Genomic DNA, 27,683 nt, shown 5'->3' with positions numbered 1-27,683 from the left:
CTTTCTGGTGGCCAGAGAATTCCTTAATAGCCAGCCGACAAGTGGGGATGGTGGGTGGGGCAAAGGTCTGCAACCGCCACCCACCTGAGAAGGGTGAGCGGCCATTATAATCTCTCTCTTTCCCTCCCCCCAGCCCACCCTTTCATTTAAATCCATGCAAAATAGCACTTGGCTATTTCTGGTTGATTTTGAACAGACAAATTGACTGAGACAGAAACAGTTAAGCAAACCTCTCTCCTGGTTCATCTTGACCCATAAGGCATGCACATGAGTAACGTAACTGTTTACTGAAGAAATCTCTCAGGTAACAGAGATAAACAGGCTCTTCTCTCTTTACCAATTATATTTATATGGCCCATCCAGTATATCTGAAGGAACATCTCCACCCCCATCATTCTACCCGGACACTGAGGTCCAGCTCCGAGGGCCTTCTGGCGGTTCCTTCACTGCGAGAAGTCAAGTTACAGGGAACTAGGCAGATGGCCTTCTCGGTAGTGGCGCCCTCCCTGTGGAACGTCCTCCCACCAGATGTCAAAGAGAACAACAACTACCAGACTTTTAGAAGACATTGGAAGGCAGCCCTGTTTAGGGAAGCTTTTAATGTTTGATGCATTACAGTATTTTAATATTTTGTTGGAAGCCACCCAGAGTGGCTGGGGAAACCCAGCCAGATGGGCGGGGGATAAATAATAAATTCTTATTATTATCCATCCCATCTCACTTTCATTTATCTTCTATAGATAGAGATGAGGCTGGAATATGAAGCAAAGGGGTGTGGCTATGGTAACCCAGGTCTATATAAACTGACACAAAATTGTAAGATTATAAGAATTTACTATCCAGCAAGGTAGTGTGCTTAACAACACACGCAGAGAGAGGTTAAAAGCAATCTTTGGGGAACTTTCCAAGTGCCCTCCATCAACCTAGGTTGTTTGAGGAGCCAGTACTTCCACAGGGCGGCACATGAGGAGTTAAAACATGCCGCGGGGAGGCAACAAGGAAGGTTGTCACCTGCAGAGGGTTGGGCTGGTTGAGACAACAGAGGGGTGGGGCAGGCTGCAGTGAGAACTGCATGGGGCTTTCAAGAGAGAGCCAGCCCCTGGGTGACTCATCCCCACCCCAGCGCACCTGTCTAGGGGTCTCTCATAAAGAGGAAGAGGTAAAGCTGGCTGAGGTAAGTAAGTGGCTTTCTCTTCTACTCTGGGATTGCGTATGTTTTGCTTTCCTTCCTCTGTGGTTGCCCTGAGGTGCAAACTGCTCAAGTCTCCTCTTTCTCCAACTTCCTCTTCATTGCCCGAGGGAGAGAGGGAGGGAGGGAGGGAGCTGAGGTTAGGCAGCCAGGTACTTTCCAAAGAGAGCAAACGAGTTGAATTCCGCTTTGATAAATTGCCCTTCCTGTGCACCTGAAATTGAAGTGCTCCTTCCCTCTTCTCATCTGCTTCTCCTGCATGAAGTGTTTAAAGTCCACTGACTTTCCCCCTCCTTTTGCAATCACACACAGCTTTCTTAGATTATTCCACTTCCCACGTTCCATAACAAATAACTCTGCAGCTGTAGACTCTGAAATATCTAAACACTTTAAAAACAAAAAAACAGAAGGATTGTTCACAAACTTAGCTTTTGATGGTGGTGGTGGGGACTTTCTGTAAGAGATCAGCAATAACAGTGTTTCCTATTATGCAACACACAATCCTTTGAGTGTGGAACTGCCCTTTCTCGTGGCAAGTTTCACATCCCAGTGCCAAAACAAGTCTTGTGGCAACTTGGATGGATATATTATGGTCCAAGCTTTTGCAGACCTGCGTCCACTTCATCAGATGCATGTTCTCCTAAATAGGCAAGAATAGGTATAATTTTTATATACTTGCTTGGTGGACGAGGGAAAACTGTAAGACAGGTTAAAATGGGAAATGAAATGGCAAAAAATACACACCTTGACAAGATTAATGCTGGAAACATACATAAAATGGTTAGATACAAAGCAGTCCTTATGACAAGTTAGTTGTGCCATAATGTTTGCTTTAATTGACACTTGAAGGAGAATAAAAGCCCATTATTTCAATTCAAGCCACATGTGGGGAAATTGGTCTTCTTCGTCAATTAAAAAAGGTAAAGGTACCCCTGCCCGTACGGGCCAGTCGTGTCCGACTCTGGGGTTGTGCGCCCATCTCACTTAAGAGGCCGGGGGCCAGCGCTGTCCGGAGACACTTCCAGGTCATGTGGCCAGCGTGACAAAGCTGCTCTGGCGAGCCAGTACCAGCGCAGCTCACCCCGCCGCAGGGATTCGAACCGCCGACCATACGATCGGCAAGTCCTAGGCACTGAGGCTTTACCCACAGTGCCACCCGCGTCCCGTCAATTAGGTAATACTTAAGGTGCCAGAAGGCTCTTGTGTTTCCTGCAACAGACTAACAGATATTTCCATTGCCAGTAGCTCACTTGTATGGGGCGGGAGCAGGAAGAGAAGTACAGCTGCTTTGCTTTCCTTAGATCAAGGACTATTCCTCAAAATTGATAATGGCACCCCACTTCCCAGAGTGGCAATGGTGCCCTTAGGACAAGACTTTATCTAACTGCACCACTGCTGCATGGTGAGAAGTGGTTGGTGCAAGGAAAAAATAGGTATGTGAATGGAGAATTCCTGGATGCCAAGATAAAGTTTAGGGCAAATACTCTTTGGTAAGAGAACCCCAGCAGATTTAAAATAACAAAATATGCTGCTAAGTAAAACGTGGAAATATAGGCTGTTAAACCTTTAAAATAGGAGTTTGGGAGTTCTAAAATGCCCCTCTTCTCCTAGCATAGAAAACGACCACATGTTTGGTAAGTTAAAATGGTTTACTTACAAACTCTCCAAAGGTCAGATTCATGTGCTTTTCCGTACAGCATTCAGAAAAGGTTGCACAGGCAGTAAAACTTGGCTTAGTTGCAGTGGTGAAAGTTCCTAAATTATTGATATTTGAATATAAGTGTCTTGTAAGAGCCATGTGGTTGATCGGGACCAGCGCAAGCTATTCACATGGTGTGCTTCTTAAGTATACTACAGGGAAACAAAAGTTTGATTACCTAGTCGCTTCCAAGGTGAGCTAAGCCCTCCATGCATTAATTAGACTTAAGCATGTTGGTTATATGAGATTGGTTATCCCACAAAAAAGTATCAAGGATATGGCTACAGTGTCTGGGTTTGTTGGGACAGGAGAGCTCTGGAGGGTGCCCTCATAATATTTAGCTTATTTACAAAGCTAAAAGCAAAGCAGAAATGAAGGCAAACAGGTGCTCTTTCATAGCATTATCCATTATCTTACATCAAATCTCCCAAGAGAGTCTGTACTTCAAGATTCTTCAGCCAACCCACAGTGCTCTCTGACCTTTCAGCTGCAAATCTGTTTCCAGCCATTCTCTAGAGCAAAACTGTGGTAGAAGGCTCAAACACACAGCAAGCACAGAACTATTTCTTCTTGACAGTCTTGTATTTGCAGATTCTCTCATTTTTGAAAGCTCTAATGTACGTATTTTCCTGGTGATATCTATTGCATATAATGGAAGTGTGAAGATAAGGAAGAAATCTGTATTATTTAGAATTTTGTTTGCTTGTGTCTTTTGTTATTTGGAAACAGGGTACAAATGAACTATTTGAATTTTGCATCAGTATATTTTAAACCTGAAAGTTCCATGTTTTCTATATTGATATCAAATATAGGGATCTCCTAAAGATATAAAGATGTCTTTGTTTTTTTAAAAATGCCACCATCCCAGCCCATTTAAGTTTTTGTTTATGTTTTCTAATTACATATTTACTGGATAAAGATATCCAGCTCTCTCCATATGCAGAGAATCCAAAGCTTAATGCGTCTGGATATTGGAAGATTGTCCATACTATTAATGGAATGGCATGTGAACAATTTGTCAGATGATGCTTGTTGAAGTGCTTATGAGTTTTCTTGCATCTTCTGTTCAGGAAAAGCCACAAGGGCAGCCTTCTCTGGAACAACCTCCGTGCTTCTTCCCAGTTTGAATAGACGTGGCAATTGGTGGATTAGCTGAAATGGATCGCTACAGATATTTCATCTTCAATCAGAAAAGTATGGTTCTCTTGGGCCTCCTCCAGATAGCTTGTGCTACAGTTTGTATCATCGGTGGATTAATCGATGGTGCTTTCAGAAGGGACTCGGCACTGAGCAAATCTAGGATACCCATCTGGGCTGGAGTGGTAAGCTATATAAATTCTACCCCCCACCCCTTTTTATTAACGATGTATAAACTATAAGGCTATAAAATCAAACTTCAATTGAAATGCCTGCTTCAATAAAAAAAAGTATTCAGTAGATGTCGGAAGTACAGCAGGGAGGGTTGTACAATTTGGTATAATACAGGGAATTTGTTCACTGTTGTAGAGAACATGTGGTTCTATATTCCACAAGCCAGCAGATCTCCACACTCTGCTGGACAGTGTGGTGGGGCTTTGCCCAGCTGCTGGGAGACCCCTGTTGCTGAGAAGAAGCCCTTAAAGAGTCCCGCCCCCATTGCAGGGGTGACAGCAGGGCATTTCGTCTCAGGTGCTGAAACACCTTGGGCCGTCCCTGAGTGCTGGCCTAGTTGTTTTGTGGTAAGAGCCTAGAGCAGGCTTCCTCAACCTCGGCCCTCCAGATGTTTTGAGACTACAATTCCCATCATCCCTGACCACTGGTCCTGCTAGCTAGGGATCATGGGAGTTGTAGGCCAAAAACATCTGGAAGGCTGAGGTTGAGGAAGCCTGGCCCTAGAGGGCAAGTGTGACTGCAGCTGCCTTTGATTTCTGACTTGTATCTCCTTAATTTGGAAGTGGGGGAGCTGAGGATCAGGCTCACAGAAGGAATGCTCTGGACTGGTCTGGGTGAGAGAGGAATAAGGACTTTTCTTTCTCCTGGGAAACATAGGAGAATTTAATGTTTTTTAGAGGTAAATTAACTGGAAGGGGGAATTGATTTATGGTGTTTGCACTTCATATGGCTTGTGGTCTTAAGCTAGTTGCTTATCTCCATCTTCTCCAGCGCTCCATTTCCAGCTGCGGCCAGTCAAATGCCAATGGGAAGTTTTTTCTGTTTCTGTATTCAAACTATTTCCCACCTGTTCTTCAATGCCAAGGCAATCCCTAAGCAGGTTACATTAAAACCAATTGAAATCCAAATCAACAGTGTAGTAGATGCCTCCAAAAACCTGGGCAAATAAGTCATTCTTCACCTGGGGCTGAAAACTCAAATTGTGAGTTAGAAGAAATTCCATAATTGTGGGGCTGATGACAAGAAGGCCCTGTCTTACATTTTTGCCTGCAGGAACTTACGAGGGGGACATGTTTGTTTTCTACATTTGATATTCAGAAATATATTGCTTAGAACATGGAGATTTCATTTAGCTAGTGAAGTTGAAAGGAGGGGGCACCCATAGCTGAAGCTGGTGTTTTGAGTGGGTGGGGCTAATTAGGAGAGTGGATGATACTTCTAGGACCTCTGCTTTACTTCAGGAGGGGAGAATAGGACTGAGAAAAGTGAATGATTTCTGGGAGAAAATTGCATTGCAGAAGTTGAATTGTTCTGATTCTACTAGCTGACTGTAGTAATTACAAACACTCTTTTGGAGTGGCACATGGGAGCTGTGGTGGTGATGCTACAAGCAAGAAGCAGCTGGGACTGTTAGTAGTGACTTCGAATAATTTAGTGGCATCATTTTACTATGGTACAATCACTTTGTTGTAATAATTTTTTTACTTTTTATTTTCTTGGATCCCAAGCTAATGTTAGAAATGCAATGGGTGAAAGTATGATTTACACTTTGAAAGGTGCACGTTTAATATTCCTCCTTTGTGTGTTTCACATACCCAACTCCTTGCCCTTCTAGCATGGCGGGCTAGTGATCTGATAGCCGTCAATTACTTTACTATCCTTATGTGTCAATCACATTTTCACCTGTATAAGAAAAAGCATCTGGTGAAATTGACCAAGAATCTTGAGCCCATGTTTAACAGCCAGCTGAACAATTACATTCCCTTCTCTGAAATCGTGCGTAAAGGAAAGATGTTTACTTATTATGGAATAAACCACGTTCAGCCTTTGTGCTTCATAGATCTGCTGGTTGTTGATCGGGAGCTGGTGTCTTAGAAACCACTTGCCAACCAGTGTATTTATTTATATTTGTACACTGCTTAACTACAATCATATCTAAGTGGTTTACAAGGATGTAACAAAAAAGTAAAAATCAGTTAAAACTCTAAAATAAAACCTCTAGTTTGTTTTAATCTTCCTGAAGTTAATTTTTTTCCACTTCTTTTTATATGCTAAAGTTGGGCATCCCCCCCCCCCAGCTTAATCCCCTTTACCTTTTCTTTTGTAGTTTATGGCTATTCCTGGAATTATGGCTTTGTTTTCTTCACTGAGAAAGAATCCTGTTTTGGTATGTTTCTATTGCATTTTGTTTAAAGTGGATGGGGACAAATCATACAGCTGACTTTCTATAAGTAATAAATACATAAACCTTTTATTTACATAACTTTTACTTCACGTCTGAGGAGCAGATGGGGCTCATCAACGCGGGAAGGTAGCCCATCTAGGAGAAGGAAAACTCTGATCCTAAACCTCTGCTGCCTTGCAGGGTATATTTGGGAGGGGAGGGGGAGGCTAAAGAGTAAACCCTACAAAAATCTGGAGTGGAGTCCCTAAGATGGTTCGATGGCACCTTGTATGCCTCCTTCCAGCAACTCCTGCAGCCAAGCTGGTACCAAACATATTGCTCTACTTTTCTTTGGGACCACATCAACAAGGCCGAGATGGAGGTTCTTATCATATGGGTAGCCCAGGACCCCCATACACACTGCCCAGGCTTGCACCCCTGGGAGGTCACTTTGGTACTGCACAGTGGTTTGACTTGACCCCCCAAAGGCACACTCCATTGTCCCTCAAGACAGATGGATGCCAACAAAAAGCAACAACAAACTTTAATCTCTGCCCTGAAGTGTTTGGAGATATACATCATAGGCAAAAATTAAAGTGATCATACATGTATGATTTTGGGGTTTAGAGTTTAAAATCCACAACAGATTAAAGGTCTCAAGGACGAACACTTTAACAGCAGTTCAAAATTTTTTCAGTCTGTCTCTAAATTCATCAGTCATTCTGTGTTGCTCCAAATGGCTGGATTGCAGTAACACATTACAGTTGAAAGGTAAGAATATACATGTTTTAGAATAAACGGCACAAATTTTATCTATACATATATAATATTATTATTTATGTTAAAGGGGAAGGAATAAAATTCCTAACCACCTCTTCCACCTTTGGCCTTCAATACCCTTTACATAGCAAGCACAATGGTTGTTTTTGGGCATGTTTTTAAACACCCATAATTGGAGTTCCCAGACATGGATGTTTAAAAGATCCATGCACACCATCCATACTTTGAGCATTAACTGACCTTGGGTGATGAGTCCAATGGCTGAAGTAGAAATGGGTCTTAGTTAAGCCTAAAACCTGCTGGGAAAACACGGCAGCTGACCATCTTTTTTCTGCTGCAACTGGTCACCATCACCTTCTCAAATCTAGACTAGATGGTAATGTCAAATTGTGTGATTTTGTGTGATTCCTGGAGGGGTCCTTTGCTCACTCAGAAGCGGAACAGAGCAAACCAGCAGCTGGGTCAGCCAATCTCTTTCTAATGAATGCAGCACAACATTCCCCACTTATTTTGATCCACTATGCTGCTTTCCTAGAAAATCTGAACGGTTTCTACCTATCTGGTTTCTTGGCTGCCTTGGTAACATCCCTTCTGTTGATTGCCCAAATCCACAGGTATCTTTGCTCAGTACTTTTTGTTCAAATGTATTCTTTCTGGCAGCTTTACTGCGTCTAAGAAAGTCTCATGCATTTAAATGGATCTTGCTTCCAAGAAAGGCATGTGTGGGAATGGGCTTAAAACACACCTTCACATACTCCCTAAAAACACAGGATGAAATATAACACAGTTAAATATGTTGATTTCCATTTACGGTATTTACCGTATTTTTCACTCTATAGGATGCACCTTTTTCCCTCCAAAAATTAAGGGGAAATGTGTGTGCGTCCTATGGAGCGAATGCAGGCTCCCTGGCTTCAGCGACAGCAACACGAAGCCTCTGAAGCCTGCACTCCGGAGGCTTCGCATTGCTTTCGCTGAAGTCAGGAGAGTCTGGTCTTTGAGGCTGGCGGTGGGGAAAAGCAGCACTTCCTCCCACCGCCAGCCCCACAGGCTCGGGGGGCAGCGGGAAGGCATGCAACACCTTCACGCTGCTCCCGGACCTGGTTTTGAGGCTGGCGGTGGGGAAAAGCAGCACTTCCTCCCACCGCCAGCCCCACAGGCTCGGGGGGCAGCGGGTAGGTGTAATTAGGAAAGGAAAGGTTTGATTTTCACTGATTCATACCCACACTTTGGACATTGTATTGTGAATGCATGTTCCTCCAAATTTACTCTGGAAAATAAATTACTGTAGTGTACAAAGATTGCATAAGAGGCATATGTGGAACTATTTTTCATCCTTTGACCTGAAGCCCAAATTTAACTCTGGTCTTCTCTATCCCCATACCTTTTGTACAGGTGAATGCAATGATAATTGCTTCTGTATTTTCCTGCTTTGTCACGCTACTTGTAATCATCTATACGTCTATAACATTAGAGTATGGTGAAAAATATGAAGAGTTTGACGATGTGTCCTCTTATCATCACCCAGCTGTTGTAAGTATCAAACTATCCAGTTTCTGCCCTTTTGAATACATTGCACACAGTTTAGGAGTGACAGAGTAACTAGCACACCCAAAGGCCTGTCACTCACATCAGTTTGGGGCAGAAGATGGTGCAAGAAAATCACTCTGTGTGTTTCTTTACTGAACAAGGTCCAGGCCAGCACAGCAGAGGCAAAATCATTGGATGGCTCAACCACCCCCTTCTTGGTCCTGAAATGCCTTTTATGGCAGGTATTGTTTGGAGTTCCATAGTAAAGGATGCCTCCTACTGGCACAGACACTGGGGGCAGATCAGGGTTTGGTCTGCCTTTTATATATTACTTTCATTTTATCCACCCAATTTGAGGATATTAATTGACACCATCAGTTTGTATACATGTATAGATCATATATGTGGTTGCTCAACTATTTATCAGTTACTATTTATTGTTGTTTTTCACTTGTCATTCCTTTTCATGTAAAATAATTAAAATACAAAAAAAGAGAGAGAATTTCCAGGCGCTTTAAAAACAATACCCACACCACTCCTAGGGTTGAATTGCATTTTTTGGATAAAGGGTGTGTGTGCTCATTTTCTGTGTTGCAGGCATTTGTGCTTGGTAAACTTGTAGAAGGAGCCAACATCACACTTCTGATTACATCGCTTTTCAGTGCTTTTATTGTGCTGATTATTGCTTATTTGAGTTGCCGAAGTCTTCCATGTTGTTCATGCTATGACAGTGTCACTGGACTTGTAAGTAGCAACATTGCCATTAAATATGGTGGGTTTACTTGTTTTGTACTGGGAAGGAATGCCTTTTGGGATTCTGTAAAAACATTTATGGACAGTTTGATATGAAGTTGCCATATTTCCTTAACTCCCCCTCCCCTTCAACTAGTTAAGCCCAAAATGCCCACAAAACTAATTTTTGGAATTGTCATTTGGAAACAAATGATTTGTGGACACACTGTATACACTAAACAGCTATGAACCTCATCAGTGCTTTGATGGTAAATAACTGGCATCCTTATATAAGCTTCTGTGCACTTGCTAAGGAGTAGGGTATAAATTGTATATAACTGCCCCTTCTGCATGTTTTTCTTGACAGGTGTGTGCATAAAATGTTTTTTACTAGGTTCACAGTTCTATGGGTGGTATTCAGCTAAGTTTAATTCAGAGTAGATCCTTTGAAATTAATGAATATGACTAAATAAGTTCCATTAATTTCAGTCAGTGTACCCTGAGTGAAAACTACCCCTTGTGTTTAAGGTTTGCCAATTATGTAGCATTTACCACTTCTAAGGATGACCTCTCATTGTTTGATAACTGCCATATGTATGCATCTCTTAGATAGATATGTTTGTTCAGCTTATTATCAGGGTTATTGAATGTGAATGGTTTGAAATAAATCTCTTAATTATGATAATGGTAGCTGCAAAAATTTAAGGAATACTTTTGTAAAGGAAAATACGGTAAACTGTGGTGGGCATTATATGATGAATAGCTTCTTTTTCTTAAACTGCAGAACTTTTTACTTTTAGTCTTGTTCATTATTATACCATTACAATTACTTTTGGTTAACCAAATTACAAAATGAAACTGTGTTTGTCTCGAAAACTGCACATTCTAAGATCAGTGCTATTCTCAGGTGAACCTATTTAACAATCTCATGCTCTCATTCTTAGGAAAGGCTAGAATCTAATGAAGACCAGCTACAAATTGCAGAATTAGTTTGCATTCCATCTGGTATGTAGGTGTTCTCACTGTTTTACTTGAAAATTAATTTCAGATTTACTAAATATGTAAGTCAAATAATGAATATGTAAGGAAGACATTTGGGCTATATAAATATTATTTAAAATCATAATAATTAAAAGCCATTTCCATAAAAGCAATCTAACTACAATTACAAAAACTAGGCAGGAGTGGTTAAAAATAAAATCCAGCACATTACTTTACTGCTGGTTTTAGTTTAATTTGTTCTTATTAATATTGAACTGTAAAACCCAACATAGCTCTTTTAATCAATAGTGGGTTAGAACAGAAAAAATTAAAAGACAATAAAGAAACCCTGGTAATATTTCTAGGGAGGAAGACAGAAAAATCTGTGTCATTGGTGCCCACAATAACAGATATTGATGGTGGACCAAGGCTAGGCCTCTGAAGCCTGGGCAGATTTCTGAGAGCGTAGGCTGTCCTTCAAATAAAGCCCTACATTGTCTAGGGCTAGGTTAAGTGTAAAAAACAGTCCTTTAAATGGCGCCCAGAAATGAATTGGCAGATAATGCATTTGGTAAAATATGGGTATTATGTGTTCCCAATGCCTGATCCCTGCAAGAATCTGGGCAGCTACCTTCTGCACCAGTGGAAGTTTCTAAACTATTTTCAAAGGCAGCCCCATGTATAACCAGTGTATTACAACAGTCTAGTCTGCATGTAACCAGCACACGTAATCAAGGCAAAGTTTGCTTTCTGCAGCTACTTATGCTCACTCTGTGTCTTTTCTATTCTAGGTCAAGTGGATACAATTTTTAATTCTCCTGTAAAACTTTCAGATTTAGATATGGAAGCTGATGATGATATGCCCAAACCACCTCCGTATATCAGGATGACTTAAATATAAATTCTATGAGAATAAGTTTTTTTAAAGCTCTTTATAACTTAAGAATGTTGATGAGACGTTTGTACAATTCTTAAAAGTTAAGAAATGACTGACCACTCTGAAGAGATCCTCAGAATTTCAAGACTGGTGACCTATTTTCTGTACAGTTAATAAACTTAATTCTATTTTCATAAATTTTAATTTAGCCCCATGGTGTTTATTTGACTCCTGCTGTGTAATAGAATCTTCAATAATAGCAAGCATCCTTTGAACCAGAAAAATTGTCATGGGCAAATGAGTTTTCCAAATGCAAATTTGCTTGTTCAAATGGGAATGGTGTGCAGAAATCGTAAGATTCCGTGTGATAACTGATTTCACTGCTAGCACAGAAAGCAAAGAGTGGGCCGATAAATACTGTGAATATTAGCCAGTGCACTCTACTCCAATGATTTCACCAATGCCCCCTGTTAGAATTTATGGGTTGTGTTTTGTATGGAATTAGTATTTCATTAAAGAGGCATCACCTTTCATATCATATGCTCCATCTGGCCTAAACTAAAGAAATCAATTTGAACATATCCAATCTTGCCCATTGGTCCTCTTCCACAGATTCATTTTTTAAAGACAAATGCACATATAACTCCAGAAATAAAACACTTTTAAAATAGCCCTAGGTATACCTGCCTGAGGCAAGCAAGAATCTTTCAGGACATGGAAGCTTCACAACACTCATAACAATGTGAATGTTTCTAACTGACAGGCAATTACAGTGGGGGAAAATGAGACAAAAGCAGAATTTTACTTGCTAGCATTTATTAGTTTAAGACAGTGGCACGTACTTGTGGTAATTTAAATAAATCTTTCCTTTTGCTTTTAGAAAGAACAATTGACATTTTGTAGGTAAAGCATTATTAAATGGGGAAGCATTTTGGATTAACAACACTCTGTTTAAGATACTGTCAACGTAACTGGTGCTGATAAGATGACAATGCTCAATGTTATTTTGCAATAATAAGATAGAACAATTCTATACTATACTATAGCAGTTTAAACAGTTTCAAAATAACCATTTCATCAGAATTTATGGGTGAAATACAACATCAGTTATCAGACCTATCTTGGGAGCAATACAGGGATGTTGTCCTATATGTTGTGGCCACATGATTTATTCTTCAACACCCTCTTCCTTCTGATTATAGAACCCTGGTTTTTATTTTTACTTTCTTTAGGATATTATTTAATGCACACATTATTATTACATTTGCATTAAAAGCTATCTTTTACTTAAATGGATTAAGAAAATGAAGTAAACAGGTGAGTTCTCTAAAGAGGAGTGTAAACTATATTTGAGAAATATTTTAGAAATATACATTTATGAACATTTTTTCATTAAAAATCACTGAAGAGTCTTCGTATTAAATAAATGGTTTCTAGAAAGTGCGTAAACCAAAAGTAAAGACACAAAACAGAGTAAAAAGAACTTCCCTTTTTCAAGTGTTGTAGAAAAACTAAACAAGAAAAACCCTGTCACTTCTGGTTATAAGCAAAATAATAATAATCCTATATAAACTTGGACACAATCCTCTCACACATTTGGCCCACAATGCAAGTGGATTGTGCTCCTTGCATTTTACTGATTAAGGTGCAATCAACAGATTTTCCTAAACACAAAAGCTAGTTTTTTATACTTCACTATGCTAATGTACAACAGAATAGCACCTAGTATTTGGCAATTACAGAAATTGTACTAATATGTCTGCCTTCAATAACATTACAGTAAAGGTTAAAACTTAGTAAGACATTTAATAAGTAGCACACAGTAGATATAAGCAAATTGGATTTGGAATATTAAGTAAATTGTTCTTTAAGTGTTAGTCTATAATACTGATACTCCATTCTCTTAGAATAATATGTAACGGTATCTTGAATTTCATTGCTTTCCCTTTTTATGTAACCAAAAGTTATATGCAAGCTAACACGAAATGTGAAATGTAGGACACATGTAAATAAAAGGTTACGATATGGTACTGAACAAGAGAGTTAAGATCAGCTCCTACACAAGGTTCACTTATACTAAGGTTTGTAATGCTTACTTCCGAAACAGCCAATGCAGTAGCCTCCAGATGTTTTGGACTACAAGTACCATCATCCCTGTTCACTGGCCAAGCTGACTAGGACTGAGGGCTGTTGTAGTCCACAACATCTAGAGGGCACCATGTTGTCTCCTGCTGTCCTAGTTGATTAACATTGATTGATTTGTAAAATATTTGTTTTTAATACTTAAGAAACACCAGGTGGCAGCCACTGCTAACAGGATTCTAACAACACGTTACTGTTAGCAGCTTGAGCTTTCCAAGTGGAGGGAAGAGCAAGAGTACAAAGATTAAACATAATTAAAATCAATCCCCATCATCTGTCATTCACACAAATTATGCCATTTTCTACAGAACAGTTTTATCCCTTCCTCAATATTTGTAACTTTAATATTTTATTAGTCAATAAAAGCTCAAATTTCTTTCTTTAATGGGTGATGGTCCTAATTAGCAACAATAGATATACAAGGCTGGAGCTATATTTGTGCAAGGAGATGAAGATAGGCACCAGGATTTCTCCACTTGTCAATTACTCAGTACTGGAAGGCTGAATCGGGCGCTTGCGCCAGTAGTGCACGTTACACAATGAACACAGGAAAGTCCACCTATCCCTTACCCTTTAGCTTGAGCTGCCCAGAGGTGGAGGGCAGTTATTATAGCAGAAATCATCAAGCAAGAAAACTTGTAAGTTCAGCTCTAAACACTTTATAGACACTCTGTGCTGCAAATAGATTTGAAGAGACCTCTTAACTGTTACTAAAAACAAGCTGCTAATATTACTTATGGAAAACAGCCACTTTCATTCATATTTTATGTCTTTATTTTTGATACTATGGGATGATATAGACTGCCCCTTCCATGTGTTCATAGCTAAGGCACACAAGTAGTTTTTTTTTTAAAAACAAATTGTAGATTCTGAAGTTCAGTTGCTCCTACTTTATGCTATTTCAAAAGCAAAACATAGTGAGCCAACCACACAGAATAGCATATGATTTCCCCTATATTATTTGCAGTCTACATTTGAATTCACTGTTTGTTTTTAGTAAGAGAAACCATGCATTCCTAAGACTTTTACCTTGGCCATTTGCTTCATAGTATTCCATTGGGGTACTAAAAGTACCCCAATCAAGTCTCACGTTTTGGCATTTTGTATGTTGTGTAGGTTATAACTACTGTTAATAATGAAAGTCAAACAATACACCTTAAGTTATATCATAATGTTATGAATATAAATGATACATTTTTAGAATTGCGTTAGAGCCTTTTAAAAAGTGTTACAATATTTAGGGAGAATCTGAACTACAAGATCAGACGTTCCTATTGATGGTTTCGCCTCCAGAGCAATACCACAATTGAGTGGATACTTTCTGATCTCCTGTGGTTACATCAGAAATAAACAATCCACTACAGCTTCAGTTTTCAATGCAATTTCCAATGTTCCATGAGATTCACATGATTTCATTTTATTGTGCAAAAGATAACCCTGGATATTTTTCCAATGTCATTTTTGCCTCACATATAAAGAAGAATACAAAACTATGAGGGCCATCAAACATAACTTTACACAGAAAGTAAACTCCGTAGCTCTACACTTGCTTTCATAATTAACTAACCTAGAGTTTAGATAAAGTAATGAGATGAAGGCAAGAGGTGACTTAACACTTGTGCTCAAGTCGAGTCTTCATTCCATTGCATGATTAAGACATGTGATAGAAGTACAATTCACAAATCAATTTACCAAATTATCTAAAAGTAATTCACTTAAAATTATCAAGTCATACTACTCTTTGGGTTTCTATAGAACCGTGATCTGCTCAAATTGAATGCTAAAGGCATCAGTGATTTGACCTAACCTACACATTTCTATTTTAGTGGAGAAAAGATCTCAGAACTAAGCTACTTCAATGGGACCAGAGTCAAGCTTCACAAATCTAATGTCCATAAATCTTCAGTAATTTAGATGATACAGTTAACAAAGTGCAGAGATAAGAGTGGCACACATCCAGATGTGAGAACATACAATAAAGTGCCCAGCAGATTCAATGTAATTTCTACTAAACTGGAACATTACCAACACCATACTCTCAAAGCACTGGCAAACAGACCAAAGTGATGACTACAAAAATACTGTGAGCTAACACCAACATGGCATGGCAGGTTTTACTGCAGGTTCTAGGTGAATTGTGTTATCGGGTAGCTGACTAAGCATGAGTGGCTTGTGACTCTTGAGCTTATGAGCCAGGGTCATAAATATGGCTTCCACATGATCATTGTCATTAGGGTTTTTAGCAGACGTTTCAAACAGTGGCATGCTATGAGTGTCAGCAAATTTCTGAGCCATGTCTGTAGGGACCTGAATTGCACTTCTCAGATCGCATTTATTTCCAACCAAAATCCGGGGTATATCATTGGTGAGCAAGTGTTGTTTGCATTCCTCGATCCACAGTGGCAAACTATGGAAGCTGGCAATATTTGTCATATCATATACAAAAACGACTGCGTGTACATTCCTGTAATAGTGCTGTACCATGCTCTTCCTGAATCGCTCCTGCCCTGCTGTATCCCAGAGCTGAATCTAGATGTACCAAGAAGGGGAAAGAAGGGAGAGAAACAAGAAAAAAAATGATTTCACTCAGGCTGGTGGAAAGGCATAATTTCAACTTTAACTCAACAGTACTTTTATATTGCTATGATTTCTGTTCATAAGGGTCTTTGAGGTCAGTGGTTTTATATCTCAGCAACAGCAACAAAACATAAATGAAAACTTTTGCTGTGAAGCTTCCTGCAAACACTTTTTTATGCATCAGCTTTTCAAAAACAGTTATACTAAATATTAGTAATTGTGCATCTTTCACTGTAGATGGAGGTATTGCAGGAATTAAGAGCTTGCCAAGAAATTCACATTGTGACATGAGTATTAAGTTTAATTAGGATCTATGTGGGTTTAAAAATCAGCATGCTTACATTTCAATTAAAAAGCAGAGGTGTCATTGCTTAACATAACAGTACATGTATAAGGATGACACAACTTTCCATTTAAGCACTAGCTGGTACCCAAAGGTAACCAGGAATTCCATGCAGCTGGATGCATGGAAGCTCTACTTCTCTGCACCCAGCATAGAAACCACATGTTGCTAGAGGTGAGATGAAGAATTCTGCAAGGCCCTAGCAAACTAGCATTATGTGTTTGCAAACTTCTGTGAGCTTATTTAAACACTGGGATAAAGAGATGCAATAGGCCACAGGTTTGACTAAATATGAGCACATCTTCAAAACTGTGTGATGTTAATACATGTTCAGCACTCAGCACATGAACAACAGTTAGTTAGACCAAGGGGTTCAGAGGTGCAACTAACAGCATGTTTACAGGTGCAACTATAACATCAAGCCTCGGGCTCAGCGATGAAGCTCACGGGGCCTTCCTCAAGTTACCGCACTCAGATTGTTACAAATCTTGATTCAGGGGAAGCAACTGAGATACAAGTATAACAAATGACCTCCATTATTTTTGGCCGTGTGTCAGCTCCAGGCAGCATGGATGAGCAACAGGACTGGAGTTGCCCACTTCTTTCCTGCCAGGTGGCCTGGTGTAAGATGACCCTCGTGGAAGGGACCACGAGGGTCATCTAGTCCAACCGGCGGCAATCTTTCGCCACCTGCACCTATAACAGTATTGCAGCAGAGGAAATCTCAGCAGACGTCGCTTGCCGAGGCAAAGCACCTGCCTTTTCTGCACACACCTGTTAAAGGAGCAGCAGCAGCCCCGGACTCCCTGCCACTTTGCATCTACTACGTGCCAGCTGCAAGGCAGCCGGCAGAACAGCCCTTGAGCCTGGCAGGGGAAAAGCAGCCCGAGGAGGTGACCTCGGCTTTCCGCACCTTGATGCGCTCCCCGTCGATGTCGACGGCGCGTTCTCGGAAATCCACCCCGATGGTGGCCTCGGTGCGCTCCGGGAAGCGGCCCGCGCAAAAGCGGAAAGTGAGGCACGTTTTCCCCACGTTCGAGTCCCCGATGACGATGATCTTGAAGATGCGGGAGCGCGCGGGGGGCAACGTCCCCGGCGCCGCGTAGCTGCTCGACAGGCTCAGCTCCAGCGACGACTCCACCTCGGCCGCCGCCATCGCCGCCGGGCCCGCGAAGGCGCCTTCCGCTGCGTCGAGTCACTCGCGGCTTAGTCGCTCAGGCCCAACCTGGCGGAGGGATTCGCGTCGCGGCGGAGAGGCGAAAAAGGCCCGCGCGCCCCCGTCGCTCGCGCTCATTTCCCCCCTCCCTGACAAGCCGCTTCGCTTCCGCACCTGAGGAAGCCGCTGCCGCTTCACGCGTGTTAAGCCACGTAGGAGGAACAGCTCCGCCCCTTTCGCGGGATAGGCCGGGCCTGATAGGCGAAGAAGGCGAAGCCGTGGAAGGGGGCGTTTCCGCTCGCCTCTGCGGGGGGAAACAGGGACGACGTGAACACGAAAGCTCGCGAGAAGTGGGGTGTTATCGACGAGTCTTTAAATGGCGGGTTGGGGGCGGCAGCGGCCATCTGGCTGTCATTGTTCGCCAGTGCTAAGCTCATGCTAGTCTCCTCCCTCAGTACAAGAGCGTCTCGCACCCCTGGCTGTCTTTCTCTCGTCCTCAGTTATACAAGCGGGAGTCACCCGGCGAGACTGATGGGCAGAAAGTTCCCAGAAAAGCCAATCCCCCCCCCCCCACAGACCAAGCTTTAAAACTTGCAGCGCCTTAGCTGTGGGGAAAGCCGTGAACATCAGCTTCCGGCTGGGCACTGGACAAACAGGGCTCTTCCTAGCCAAGATCTGTTGCTCCCACAATTGCTGGAAAAGGGTGAAAAAGTAGACCGCGCTCTTGCGCCTTTAAACAGCTGGGTAGATAGAAGAGTGAATTTCGGTACTGGTGGGCAGCTGCCAAAAAGGAAACTCCAGGTCAACCTGCTGAAACGCCCTCCTACAGAGTTAGCAAAGATGCAGGAACAGCGTCTTATTTTTTACCCGCAGTTCCAGCTCATGGCAGAGATCAGCTATCCTGAGCAATACATGAGCCTTTGAGCAGTAGCTTCTATTTACATATTGTTCTCTACTTTCCTGCTGGAGCCAGTGCTTTTCAGCAGAAGCCCTCCTCCAAACTTCTCATATTCCTTTTTCTAAAAACCCAGCAACTTTGTCCATCGTCACTTGTTTTGCATAATTAATTTTGCTTCTCAGGGGGTGCAAAGTGCAATGGAGCACCACCCCTTGCTCAGCTCCTCTGCCTGCTTAAGTGGACAATATATTTTTAAAAACTTTACACTACCCTATACTTACTTACAACGGAGCAAGTACCACCAAAATCAGTGAAATGCGTTTCCAAATAAACCAGCATGATTATTATGCCTCTGGGCTGCCTTGGTTTTGCGTTCCTATAGGTTACACTGATCATTTTTTAATGACCCACTACAAAAGGTGTGCATGTGTGCTGCTTAAATAGTAATGGCCAGATTACTGTGTTTTTGATGCCCACTATATACCTCCTCCCAAATTTATGTCACTGCAAGATCACATAGTTGTAACTATAATGAAACATACTATCCTTGCTAAAAACAAAAGCCTCAAATGAGTGATCTATGTTGTAGAATCTCAGCACTTAAGAGAGTTTTGACCATCACTGGAAGAGGAAAAAGAAAGGTGTAAATTATTAACCCAAGCCCATCTCCTCTTAGCAAAGCACTCTAGAAATAATGTGGCATCCTGAAAGACAATAGGGCTAATTCTAGAGTAGTTTCCATGGAACACCATGACTACAGCAAGTATTTCCTGAAGGGTTGCTGGATAATAAAGTGGCTAAGTTAAGGGGAAGAAAAACAAGCACGTAGGATACTAAGGTTTCCAGATAGATAACACTGAATATTTGCAGACTAGGTGTGATAGCTCTTGGTTTGAATGTAATGTAGCAGAGTGTCTCAGTAGCAGACAGCAAAATTATTTTCTTGGAAATATAAAATATTGTAGTACAGTTAACACAAAGTTATGACAAACTTCTTTTGTTCAGAGATGTATATATGCCAAAAGGGGAAGGCTCTAGATGAATGACAAGTCAATACTTTCCTTTAACATTTTTTCTTATCACAGAAAGAGTAATGATCTCTCTAAAGAGATGTACAGCAGTGAAAACCATGAAGTGTCAACTGTCAAGTTTCTCATACTGCAAATTATTTTTACCATTTTCTACACTGTGCCTTAGATTTCTTATCCCAAACTTCATAGCTTATAAAAGTTCTCATTTAAATTTGTAGTCTTCATAAAGATGTTGTATTTTGGAGATATATTTAATATTAACTCCAGGAACGGAACCATTACTGCCAAGTTGCAAATTACTGTTCACAACAGCAGCCATTGTGGGTTAGCTTTATTGGAGAAGAGGGGCAGGAAGGGGAAATAGTGTCTCCAAGCACTGCTGCATTATGCATTGTGGGATTTCACCAACACTAACAAAAAGCTATTATAAGTAATTCATGTTACACTGGTCTTGCACTACATCTCTTCCGACAGCAGTTTGCAAATTCTATAGCCACACAGCTCTTTTTCAAAACATTTTATTGCATTATATTTGGTACCTTATGTTTGACAAAGGAAATTACATCTGTAACTGCAGGAATAAGAAGCTTGTCTGTTATTGAAAAAAAATCTCGGGCCCGTTAAAAGTTACAAAGTCATGGGCTTGCCTGAAACAACTGAGCAAGAAATATATTCTTAGAAATGTAGGGCTTCAAGTATTACAAACCTGTGACACTGTGGAAAAGTTCCAGAGGTATCTAAACTGCAGCACTTTTTTCTGCATAACATGAACAAGGCCTGCTGAGGTTTTAAACAATTAGTCTCTCAATCAGTCACAAATTGGAAGTCAGAAGTTCCACTCTTTGAATTTTCAAGCCATAGTTATGTTCATTTATATTTTCACTGTACGTGAAAAATACATGCTGTCTTTTTAATGAGTTGGTGCCACATCACAGTGCATAATTTCATTTGGTTCTTGCATTACAGTTTTAACATGTACAGCCAAATAATGCTGTCATCATGCTCATCTCCTGAACAGCAGTGTTGATTTCTTTTCAATTTTTAATAAAAACAAAGTATGTTCTAACTGGTTCCTTCATTTAAAAACTGTGGTGCAAGAACACCAAACTGATCACGTGCAGTGAATTTCGGAGACACAACAAGCTAATTGAACACCTTATGTTTCGTTATTTTGCTTCATATTTTAAATCCCAGTCTCTACAACAGCATTATATATGTATTGCAGGTTTGTCTGCAAATAGTGATTCACATTGCATACTTCCAAAGGGTAGAATCATCTCTGTATCAAAATCAGTCAGATGTTAAAGCCCCAACAACTCTTTGTGCTCAGTGAAAAGGATCCAGTGCTAAAACAGCATTTTTGCTGTCTGAGATAGTCATCTCAACAAGACAAATTTAAAGTAATATTTCTGCCACACACCTGCTCCAATGGGTGTTAAGCCTTCAGATTCCATATAAATTAGTTTAAAATGGGGTATGTAGATAAAGGGTACTTTTCAATTTTAGCAGTGCTTAGTTTTTCTTTTAACTGAGCCACCTATATCCAGTAATACGTTACTTTATATTATATACTCGTCAGCAGGATAAAAAAAGTAAAACTTTGAAGGCAACCATTTTTACTCCTTCCATTCTGTGTAGGTTAGAACAATTCAGCAGGTGCGTGACAAAAATATTATACACCAGATACGGTCCAAAATCATTCCACTCCTTTAAAAAAGTTCATATTTCATTGGCCAGTTCTTCAGTTTCTGCAGATATATCTCCATTAATTGTGATCTTCATATCCTCTTCATATCCAGGGGGCATAAAAGCCAAAGCATAAGGGAAAAGCTTATGACAATTTGCTCTGTACATTTCAGCTGCTTCTTTACAGTCTCCAAGGCTACCATCATTCAATGCTTCCAATACCTCGATACAAGTCTAAAATGTGAAAACACAGTGTTAATCCTTTTAAAAGATCCTGTGTATCAATTCACATTACTGCTAGTTCTGTTTTCATTATTTTAAAATATTATTTTCTTGCTTGAATGTTTAATATTTACATGTTTCTTACCTTACATTAGAATACTATGAAAAGGATGCTTTTTCTGCTCCCTAGAGATTTATTAAATATTACAAGTTCCACTAACTGCGGAGCAATTTTAACCAAGGGTTTGTTGTATCATTTGGAAAAGGTACACCTGCTGCTAAGATCACAAATCATTCTGTATATCAGACATATTTACCTGAAGATTTCTGTTTGTGAGGGATTCATCAAGGCAAGTTGCCAGCTCCACAGCTCTTTTCTGGCTAGTAGAATCCAAATAATACACCATTTTGGCAGCTAGGAGAGAGGGGAAGTCATTCCGTTAATCATAAAACTGAAACAAAAAGGCTGTGATCTCTTAAAGTTACTTTCAGATGTGGCCAATCTGTTTTTTGCAAGTGGGCATTTCCATTTTGTAAACTAGATGTGCCCTTTGGGTAGAATAAGCCCTGAGTATGTGGGTAATTGCAGCAAGGCCAATGAGTTTAGGATCAAGATAGGAATCCTGTATCCTGGTCTGGCGTATGGAATGGGAAATGAGGGGCTTACTAACTCTCCCTCTCACTTTGCTCTATAAACCCTCTGACTTGTATCTGAAGTGTTCTATGAATGGAATGGCTTTCAACTGAGCAGGAGCTCCCGCTGACTGAAGTGGCAGAAGTTCTGGAGGATCCCGAAGGTGAAGGGTTTTAACTCAATGGCAGAGCAACTGCTTACATGGACCAATAGTATATGACAGTTTCGTACGTCCTAACTTAGCACACGGGACTCCATGGGCTGGGGTGCACTTCTGCCAACTGGATTTGTCCATTTAGAGAAATTCAGGATCCAAGCCTCTATTTGTAAATATGGAAATGTGCATGCAGCATTGTGAGATCACAACCTAGAAAGGTTACATTTTAACTGTAATTTCTTACTTGACAGTAAGAGATAACCTAATCTATCAAAGAAACAAAAGCAAAGTTGCTAATTTTGCCTTGCTGTTTGGAAAATTTATAAATGGGACTAACTGCAATAACATCAAACACAGATTGCTACCCAGGGCTTAATGTCAAGTAATAGAAAAGGTTCAGGCAGTCTTTTTAAAAAATGGTAAACTGTTACCATTACACAGTCTAAGAATCCAACATGCACAATGCTTTCAAAGCCTCCTTTACATATGTTATGAAAGAATCATCAGCCTGCTACTGGGTAAGACTATATAACTTATCTTAGTAAAACTAGTATCATAATACCAATATCCTATTACTTTGATAACTGCCTACTACAAAACACTCCTCTCATTAACTAGTTATGCTTAACTGCTAAAGGTAGGATTTTAATAGCATTACTTTAAGGTCTAGCTCGTCTTTGTGCTACTTTTGCTGAGCCTGTGACAGCAACTGTGATGTCACCTCCTTTATGCCACCTCCTTTGCTCAGCTACCTCATTACAAAGAATTAGTTCAAAAAATCTGAAACACTAGAATTATAATATTATGAGTCTGTATATCTATTATGCAATGGAACAGTCAAGACATCCCAGCTCTAAGATGGAAATAAGCAGCAGTGTAATACTGGGTTTCCAATGACTAAACTTGATTAAAAAGAAAAAAATTGCACAGGGATGTTTATTTTTATTATGAGAGATCATTCAAACATTTGATCCCTCACATAAAACTTAACATGTACCTTGTCTCTAGTATCCTGACTCTTGAAAGAAATACATTCTAATGTTTTTGGATTGATGAAAGCCGTCTTGCCATAAACTGGCATGAATGCAATTGGTACGGTAGACAAGATCTCACGTGTAAGACCAAGAGTGGTACATTACTTGGCAGCAAAATTAAAAACTGTCAAGATAAACTTGGAATATGCAGCAAATTACATACCAGATAATCTGTGTGGTAGTGAATCATAGTTCTGTTTAAGGAAAGTTTCATTGAAGTTCTTTGGATTAGTTGCACCAAAAAGCCGATTCATTTCTTGATTCAACACTGTTCTGACTGTTTCTGGTAGATCTTTGCTTTCAGAAACTGTAATGTTAGAAAACACAGTTAACTGCTGCAGAATACGTTACGCTTTAATACACTTATTAAAGATTGTAGTTGCTTCTTCTATTAAAGCCCCAAGATGGCCTGTCAGAGTTAAATGAATTGTAGTTTTGAATTTATAGCAGACTAAAAAAGGTAAAGGGACCCCTGACCATTAGGTACAGTCGTGGCCGACTCTGGGGTTGCGGCGCTCATCTCGCTTAATTCAATATGCTTGCTTTATTTTGTTTTTTAAAAAATTAAAAATTGGTTTACGCACTTAATCCGTTCCGGAAGTCCGTTCTTAAACTAAAGGTTCTTAAACCAAGGCGTGTTTTCCCATAGCAGCGGGGGATTCAATTTACAAATGGAACACACTCAACAGGAAACGAAACATGTTCTGCTTCCAAGGCAAAGTTCACAAACCAAAACACCTACTTCTGGGTTTGCAGCGTTCTTAATCCAAGTTGTTCATAAACTAAGCTGTTCTTAAACCAAGGTACCACTGTACTTTATACTGAGTGACAGAAATGGTCTGTCTAGTTCAGTGCTGTTTATTCTGACAAGTTTTGGTTCTCCAGGGTGAAATTTGATAATCACTTGGAAGTAGATAAGCCCTGCTTTACAATGAGAAACCAAACAGAGTTGCGGGCAGAGCTTTCCTGGATTTTGTCTATCTCCAAGAACATGGCCCCACCCCAATCCCAGCCATTCTTTTCTTTATTGCTCATGTATTTCGTCAACATATTGATTCTAAAAAAACAACAACACCCTAGTATTGTGCAATTTCCTCCCTTTTCTGAAGAGGACCATAATGATAAAAGGTAGCATACTGAACCAAGCATTTTAAGCTTGCAAATATTATGCAGTAACTGAAAGACAAACTGAGGGAGGAAAGAGAGAAACTGGACAGATCCATGCACTCCTTTTAAAGAAATATCAAAACAAATCAGAAAATACAATGAATTTTGCTGTTTGTATTTGAGTAAACTGCTCATAGTCCTTGTCAGGTGTAAGGTATGACTGACTATAATAGCGTCTGGAATTATGATTGGTAGGTTCATACCACTGCTGAAGAGGTGAATCATACACTCATGGAGCCATGGATGACTAGGGTCAATAGCAAATGCTCTCTTCACAGACTGCAGCATAAGGAGGAATTTTTCTGCAGGAGACAAAAAATAAATTGGCACCACATTACAAGATGTTCTAATGTACTAGGGAATTAGACTCAGCAAATAAATACAACAGAAAGCCTCATTATACTTTAGATGTTATGATCAAGATAATTACATTTGAAATTATAATGATTAGAATAAATGATATGAAGGTCATTATGTTTATGTTCTACATTTTCAGCAGAGGGATATACCTGCAACCTATATACCAATATAACAAGTTTTATTCAACTTAAATGCAGTGAGTTCTGGGAAATACGAAACAAAATAAGCTGGCTTGGACCTACAGAGCAAGTGCAAATGGAAAACATTTCTGCTAGTGAGCTGAAGCTTTTCTAGCACAGCACTCCTGCCTTCTAAAGGCTTCTCCTAGAAGTTGGGGGGCCATTTTAAGAAGTCTGATAATGCAGATAGCGCTGTTGCACTTAGACCCTGCTTGGAGGCTTCCCAAAGGCATTTGTTTAGCGACTGTGAGAAGCTGCTGGACTGGAAAGCTATGTGGGGGGGGGATGTTCTATTATTATTATTATTTATACCCCACCCATCTGGCTGGGTGTCCCCATGTGTACAGGGCCTTTGATCTAGACTTAGCTTCGTGAAATATTTTAATCATTCTATGGTATGTTTAGGAAATTCTTTTTTTTGTTTCTTTATATGGCTAATACTGGAAAGTTATTGGTTTTATAAAGATTACTATTTTTTTCTCATAAACCTGACATACTACAAGAGGCAGCAATGCCTTTTAGCTTGCATACCAAATGCCAAGCAGTGAGAGAGTTAGATTTTTTTTTAATGTAATCTAAATACCGGACGTCAACATTTCTTCCAGACTGTCAGTTCTGACAATCAAAATTTGTTGATATAGACCACCTTAGGGCCAACGGAGTCCTCAAGCTCTTGGCAATCACAAACAATGCATAAAACAATTCTGCAAGAGAAAAAAATTGTAATCTTTTGTGCAGGGTTCTCAACTTATTTACAAGAGGATTATTTGTTTATAAAAAGAACTCCTAAGAAAATAATGGCAACTCATTACAATTGATACCCAAGTGGGGAAGGTGTCTGAACACTCCATCTCAAGGCCCAGTCTGGTGTATTTCCACTTCATTCTACCTTCCACTTACCTTTCCTGAAGTAAATTTCAAAGGCAAAAAGATGGGTTTCTATTTTGTTCTTCACCAAGTTCTTCAACGGAGTTAAAAACTTAATAGCTTCCTCCAAAGGAGCTTCAACCTAAACATACATTTTTTTGGGTGACAAAACAGGAAAAAGTTGCATGAGGACTTTTCAGAAGAACAACTGTCAGACAGAAACACTGCTTTTCCTGACAAACACCAATGAAGAAACTAGAACTCTTTCATTCTTAGTGCCCAATGTCAGTAGAGGCAAGGAGCAGATTTACCGTATTTTTCTCTCTATAACACACAGATTTTTTCTCCTAAAAAGGAAGGGGAAATGTCTGTGCGTGTTATTGAGCGAATGTGTGGTCCCTGGAGCCGAAAAATTAGGCAAAAATCAAATCGCGCTTCAGGGAGAAGGGAAACCTGAAAAGAGGAAGTGGGTGCTTTCCTGCATTCTGCCTCAGGGTCTTACTGCCCGCCCTCTCTATTTCCTTGCTGTGTTTGCTGAAACGGAACAAAGAGCAGGGAAAGCCCCTCCCCTCCAGGCAAGAAGAGGGCAAAGCAGAGTGCCGTTCCTTCCTCTCTGTGCTCCGGTGCTGCTGAAAACATGCAGGTGGGAGAGAGAGAGAGAGAGAGAGGGAGGGAGAGCTGGCTGGCTTGGGTGGATGCGTGGGTGAAACTTTTGCCTTCCTTTCCTCCCTCCCCTTATACCCCACTCCTGCATTCTTAGCCCTTCTGTGTTTTTCCTTCCCTCCCCACTTAAAATGTGGTTACAAAGCATGGATCCACATGGATCCTCAGGATTTTTGCATTGGGTCACCCCAAATTCACCATCAGAGCACATAACATGTCCATGGCTACAGCCTGCCCCCCAAAAATCATGCACCCACTGTTGCCTGGGGCTGCAATGGTGCAAAAATGTGGTTAAAAAGCATGGATCCACGTGGATCTTTGCATTGGGTCACCCCCAAATTCACCACCAGAGAACATAGCATGTCCATGGCTACAGCCTGCCCCCCCAAATCACGCACCCACTGTTGTCTGGGGCTGCAATGGTGCAAAAACGTGGTTACAAAGCATGGATCCACATGGGTCCTCAGGATCTTTGCATTGGGTCAGCCCAAATTCACCATCAGATCACATGTCTGTGGCCACAGTATGAAGCACAAAAATGATACATCCACTGTTTCATTCAGAATGTTTTTTCCCTTGTTTTCCTCCTCTAAAATGATGTGCATGTTATGGTCAGGTGCGTGTTATAGAGCGAAAAATACGGTATTCCTGGCAACAAATACAGTCCATATCCCGTATAAGTGGCTGCTATTCATTTCTACAGGCAAAAGTAAAGAATTGCATACAAATCTTGTGGTTTTAAGCAAAATCTGGCCTCCTGGTACTAGATATCCCTGTCACTAAGGTCTGGGCTACACAGGTGGAGCAAATGTGCATTATCTCTATACTGGGTTCCTTGCAATATATAAGGCCTTCATTCATACATCCCAGATAAAACAGGTGTATGTGTCCTTATATGGACCCAATTCAAATGCTGATAAAGCACAACATTTGGCCCTCAAACTCATCTTCACAGAGGCATGCCCACTTACATGATGATGCTATATATGAGGCAGGTAAAGTCGAAGCTGAGCCAAAAAGGAGTTTACAGACAACACCAATCAGCTGACAGCTGCTGCCTGTAATACCCTTTGAAAGGAGCTTTGAAGTCCTCCTGCTTGGAGCGCACCATGCACAGCCCAACACCAGTTCCCTTTGGGAACTCCCTAACGCAGTTGAAGGGGCTGAATAAAGTGATTTGGGTTTTGACAAAGCGAGTCTCACCTGCCCCAAGAAGCGGTTCATATTCAAAGCACTTGAAGAAG

General features: G+C 40.6%; 3 protein-coding genes and 1 long non-coding RNA gene across 6 annotated transcripts in view; 1 reads left to right on the top strand and 3 right to left on the bottom strand.

Annotated features, from left to right (window-relative positions):
* The window catches only part of LOC309540724, a 333,626-nt gene that overhangs the window by 209,619 nt on the left and 96,324 nt on the right, over positions 1-27,683 (bottom strand). The gene's annotated exons all lie outside the window — the stretch shown is intronic.
* LOC309540683 (uncharacterized protein) lies at positions 215-11,527 on the top strand. 3 transcript variants are annotated; one of them, XM_082237766.1, is made up of 7 exons: positions 215-304; positions 3,959-4,210; positions 6,367-6,426; positions 8,599-8,736; positions 9,331-9,477; positions 10,410-10,470; positions 11,238-11,527. In XM_082237766.1, the coding sequence occupies exons 2-7, from the start codon at positions 4,046-4,048 to the stop codon at positions 11,339-11,341; spliced, it is 675 nt and encodes a 224-aa protein (XP_082093892.1). In that variant the 5' UTR covers positions 215-304; positions 3,959-4,045; the 3' UTR covers positions 11,342-11,527. The 3 variants fall into 3 exon arrangements, with proteins under 3 accessions (XP_082093892.1, XP_082093890.1, XP_082093891.1); XM_082237764.1 differs by lacking the exon at positions 215-304 and adding an exon at positions 1,018-1,174; XM_082237765.1 differs by lacking the exon at positions 215-304 and adding an exon at positions 1,032-1,178.
* Positions 14,321-19,385, bottom strand: RAB33B (RAB33B, member RAS oncogene family). The gene is made up of 2 exons (XM_082237763.1): positions 17,299-19,385; positions 14,321-15,994 (listed from the first exon to the last, which is right to left on the bottom strand). Exons 1-2 carry the CDS (start codon positions 17,539-17,541, stop codon positions 15,554-15,556), a joined length of 684 nt encoding a protein of 227 aa, XP_082093889.1. The 5' UTR covers positions 17,542-19,385; the 3' UTR covers positions 14,321-15,553.
* NAA15 (N-alpha-acetyltransferase 15, NatA auxiliary subunit) overlaps positions 19,973-27,683 on the bottom strand; it is a 33,097-nt gene continuing 25,386 nt past the window's right edge. Inside the window, exons 16-20 of the mRNA XM_082237612.1 lie at positions 25,810-25,918; positions 24,574-24,672; positions 23,367-23,510; positions 21,696-21,793; positions 19,973-21,390 (exon numbers count right to left, since the gene is read on the bottom strand). Of these exons, the coding sequence (XP_082093738.1) occupies positions 21,190-21,390; positions 21,696-21,793; positions 23,367-23,510; positions 24,574-24,672; positions 25,810-25,918 (651 nt within the window). The 3' untranslated portion in view covers positions 19,973-21,189. The remainder of the gene's footprint in view (positions 21,391-21,695; positions 21,794-23,366; positions 23,511-24,573; positions 24,673-25,809; positions 25,919-27,683) is intronic.

The sequence above is a fragment of the Podarcis vaucheri genome (genome assembly GCF_965113315.1).
Source record: "Podarcis vaucheri genome assembly, chromosome: 9".
NCBI classification, from domain to species: domain Eukaryota; kingdom Metazoa; phylum Chordata; class Lepidosauria; order Squamata; family Lacertidae; genus Podarcis; species Podarcis vaucheri.
The sequence above is the reverse complement of the archived record's forward strand: the minus strand, read 5'-3'. Positions and strand labels throughout refer to the sequence as shown.

What these genes read in the sequence shown, in the direction of transcription:
- LOC309540683 (XM_082237766.1), top strand. Translation starts at nt 4,046, where the DNA reads ATGGATCGCTACAGATATTTCATCTTCAATCAGAAAAGTATGGTTCTC. An exon ending in TACCCATCTGGGCTGGAGTG is followed by an intron (nt 4,211 to 6,366) that starts GTAAGCTATATA and finishes TTTCTTTTGTAG; the next exon opens with TTTATGGCTATTCCTGGAAT. An exon ending in ATGACAGTGTCACTGGACTT is followed by an intron (nt 9,478 to 10,409) that starts GTAAGTAGCAAC and finishes TCTCATTCTTAG; the next exon opens with GAAAGGCTAGAATCTAATGA.
- RAB33B (XM_082237763.1), bottom strand. Translation starts at nt 17,541, where the DNA reads ATGGCGGCGGCCGAGGTGGAGTCGTCGCTGGAGCTGAGCCTGTCGAGC. An exon ending in TCGACGGGGAGCGCATCAAG is followed by an intron (nt 15,995 to 17,298) that starts GTGCGGAAAGCC and finishes TGGTACATCTAG; the next exon opens with ATTCAGCTCTGGGATACAGC.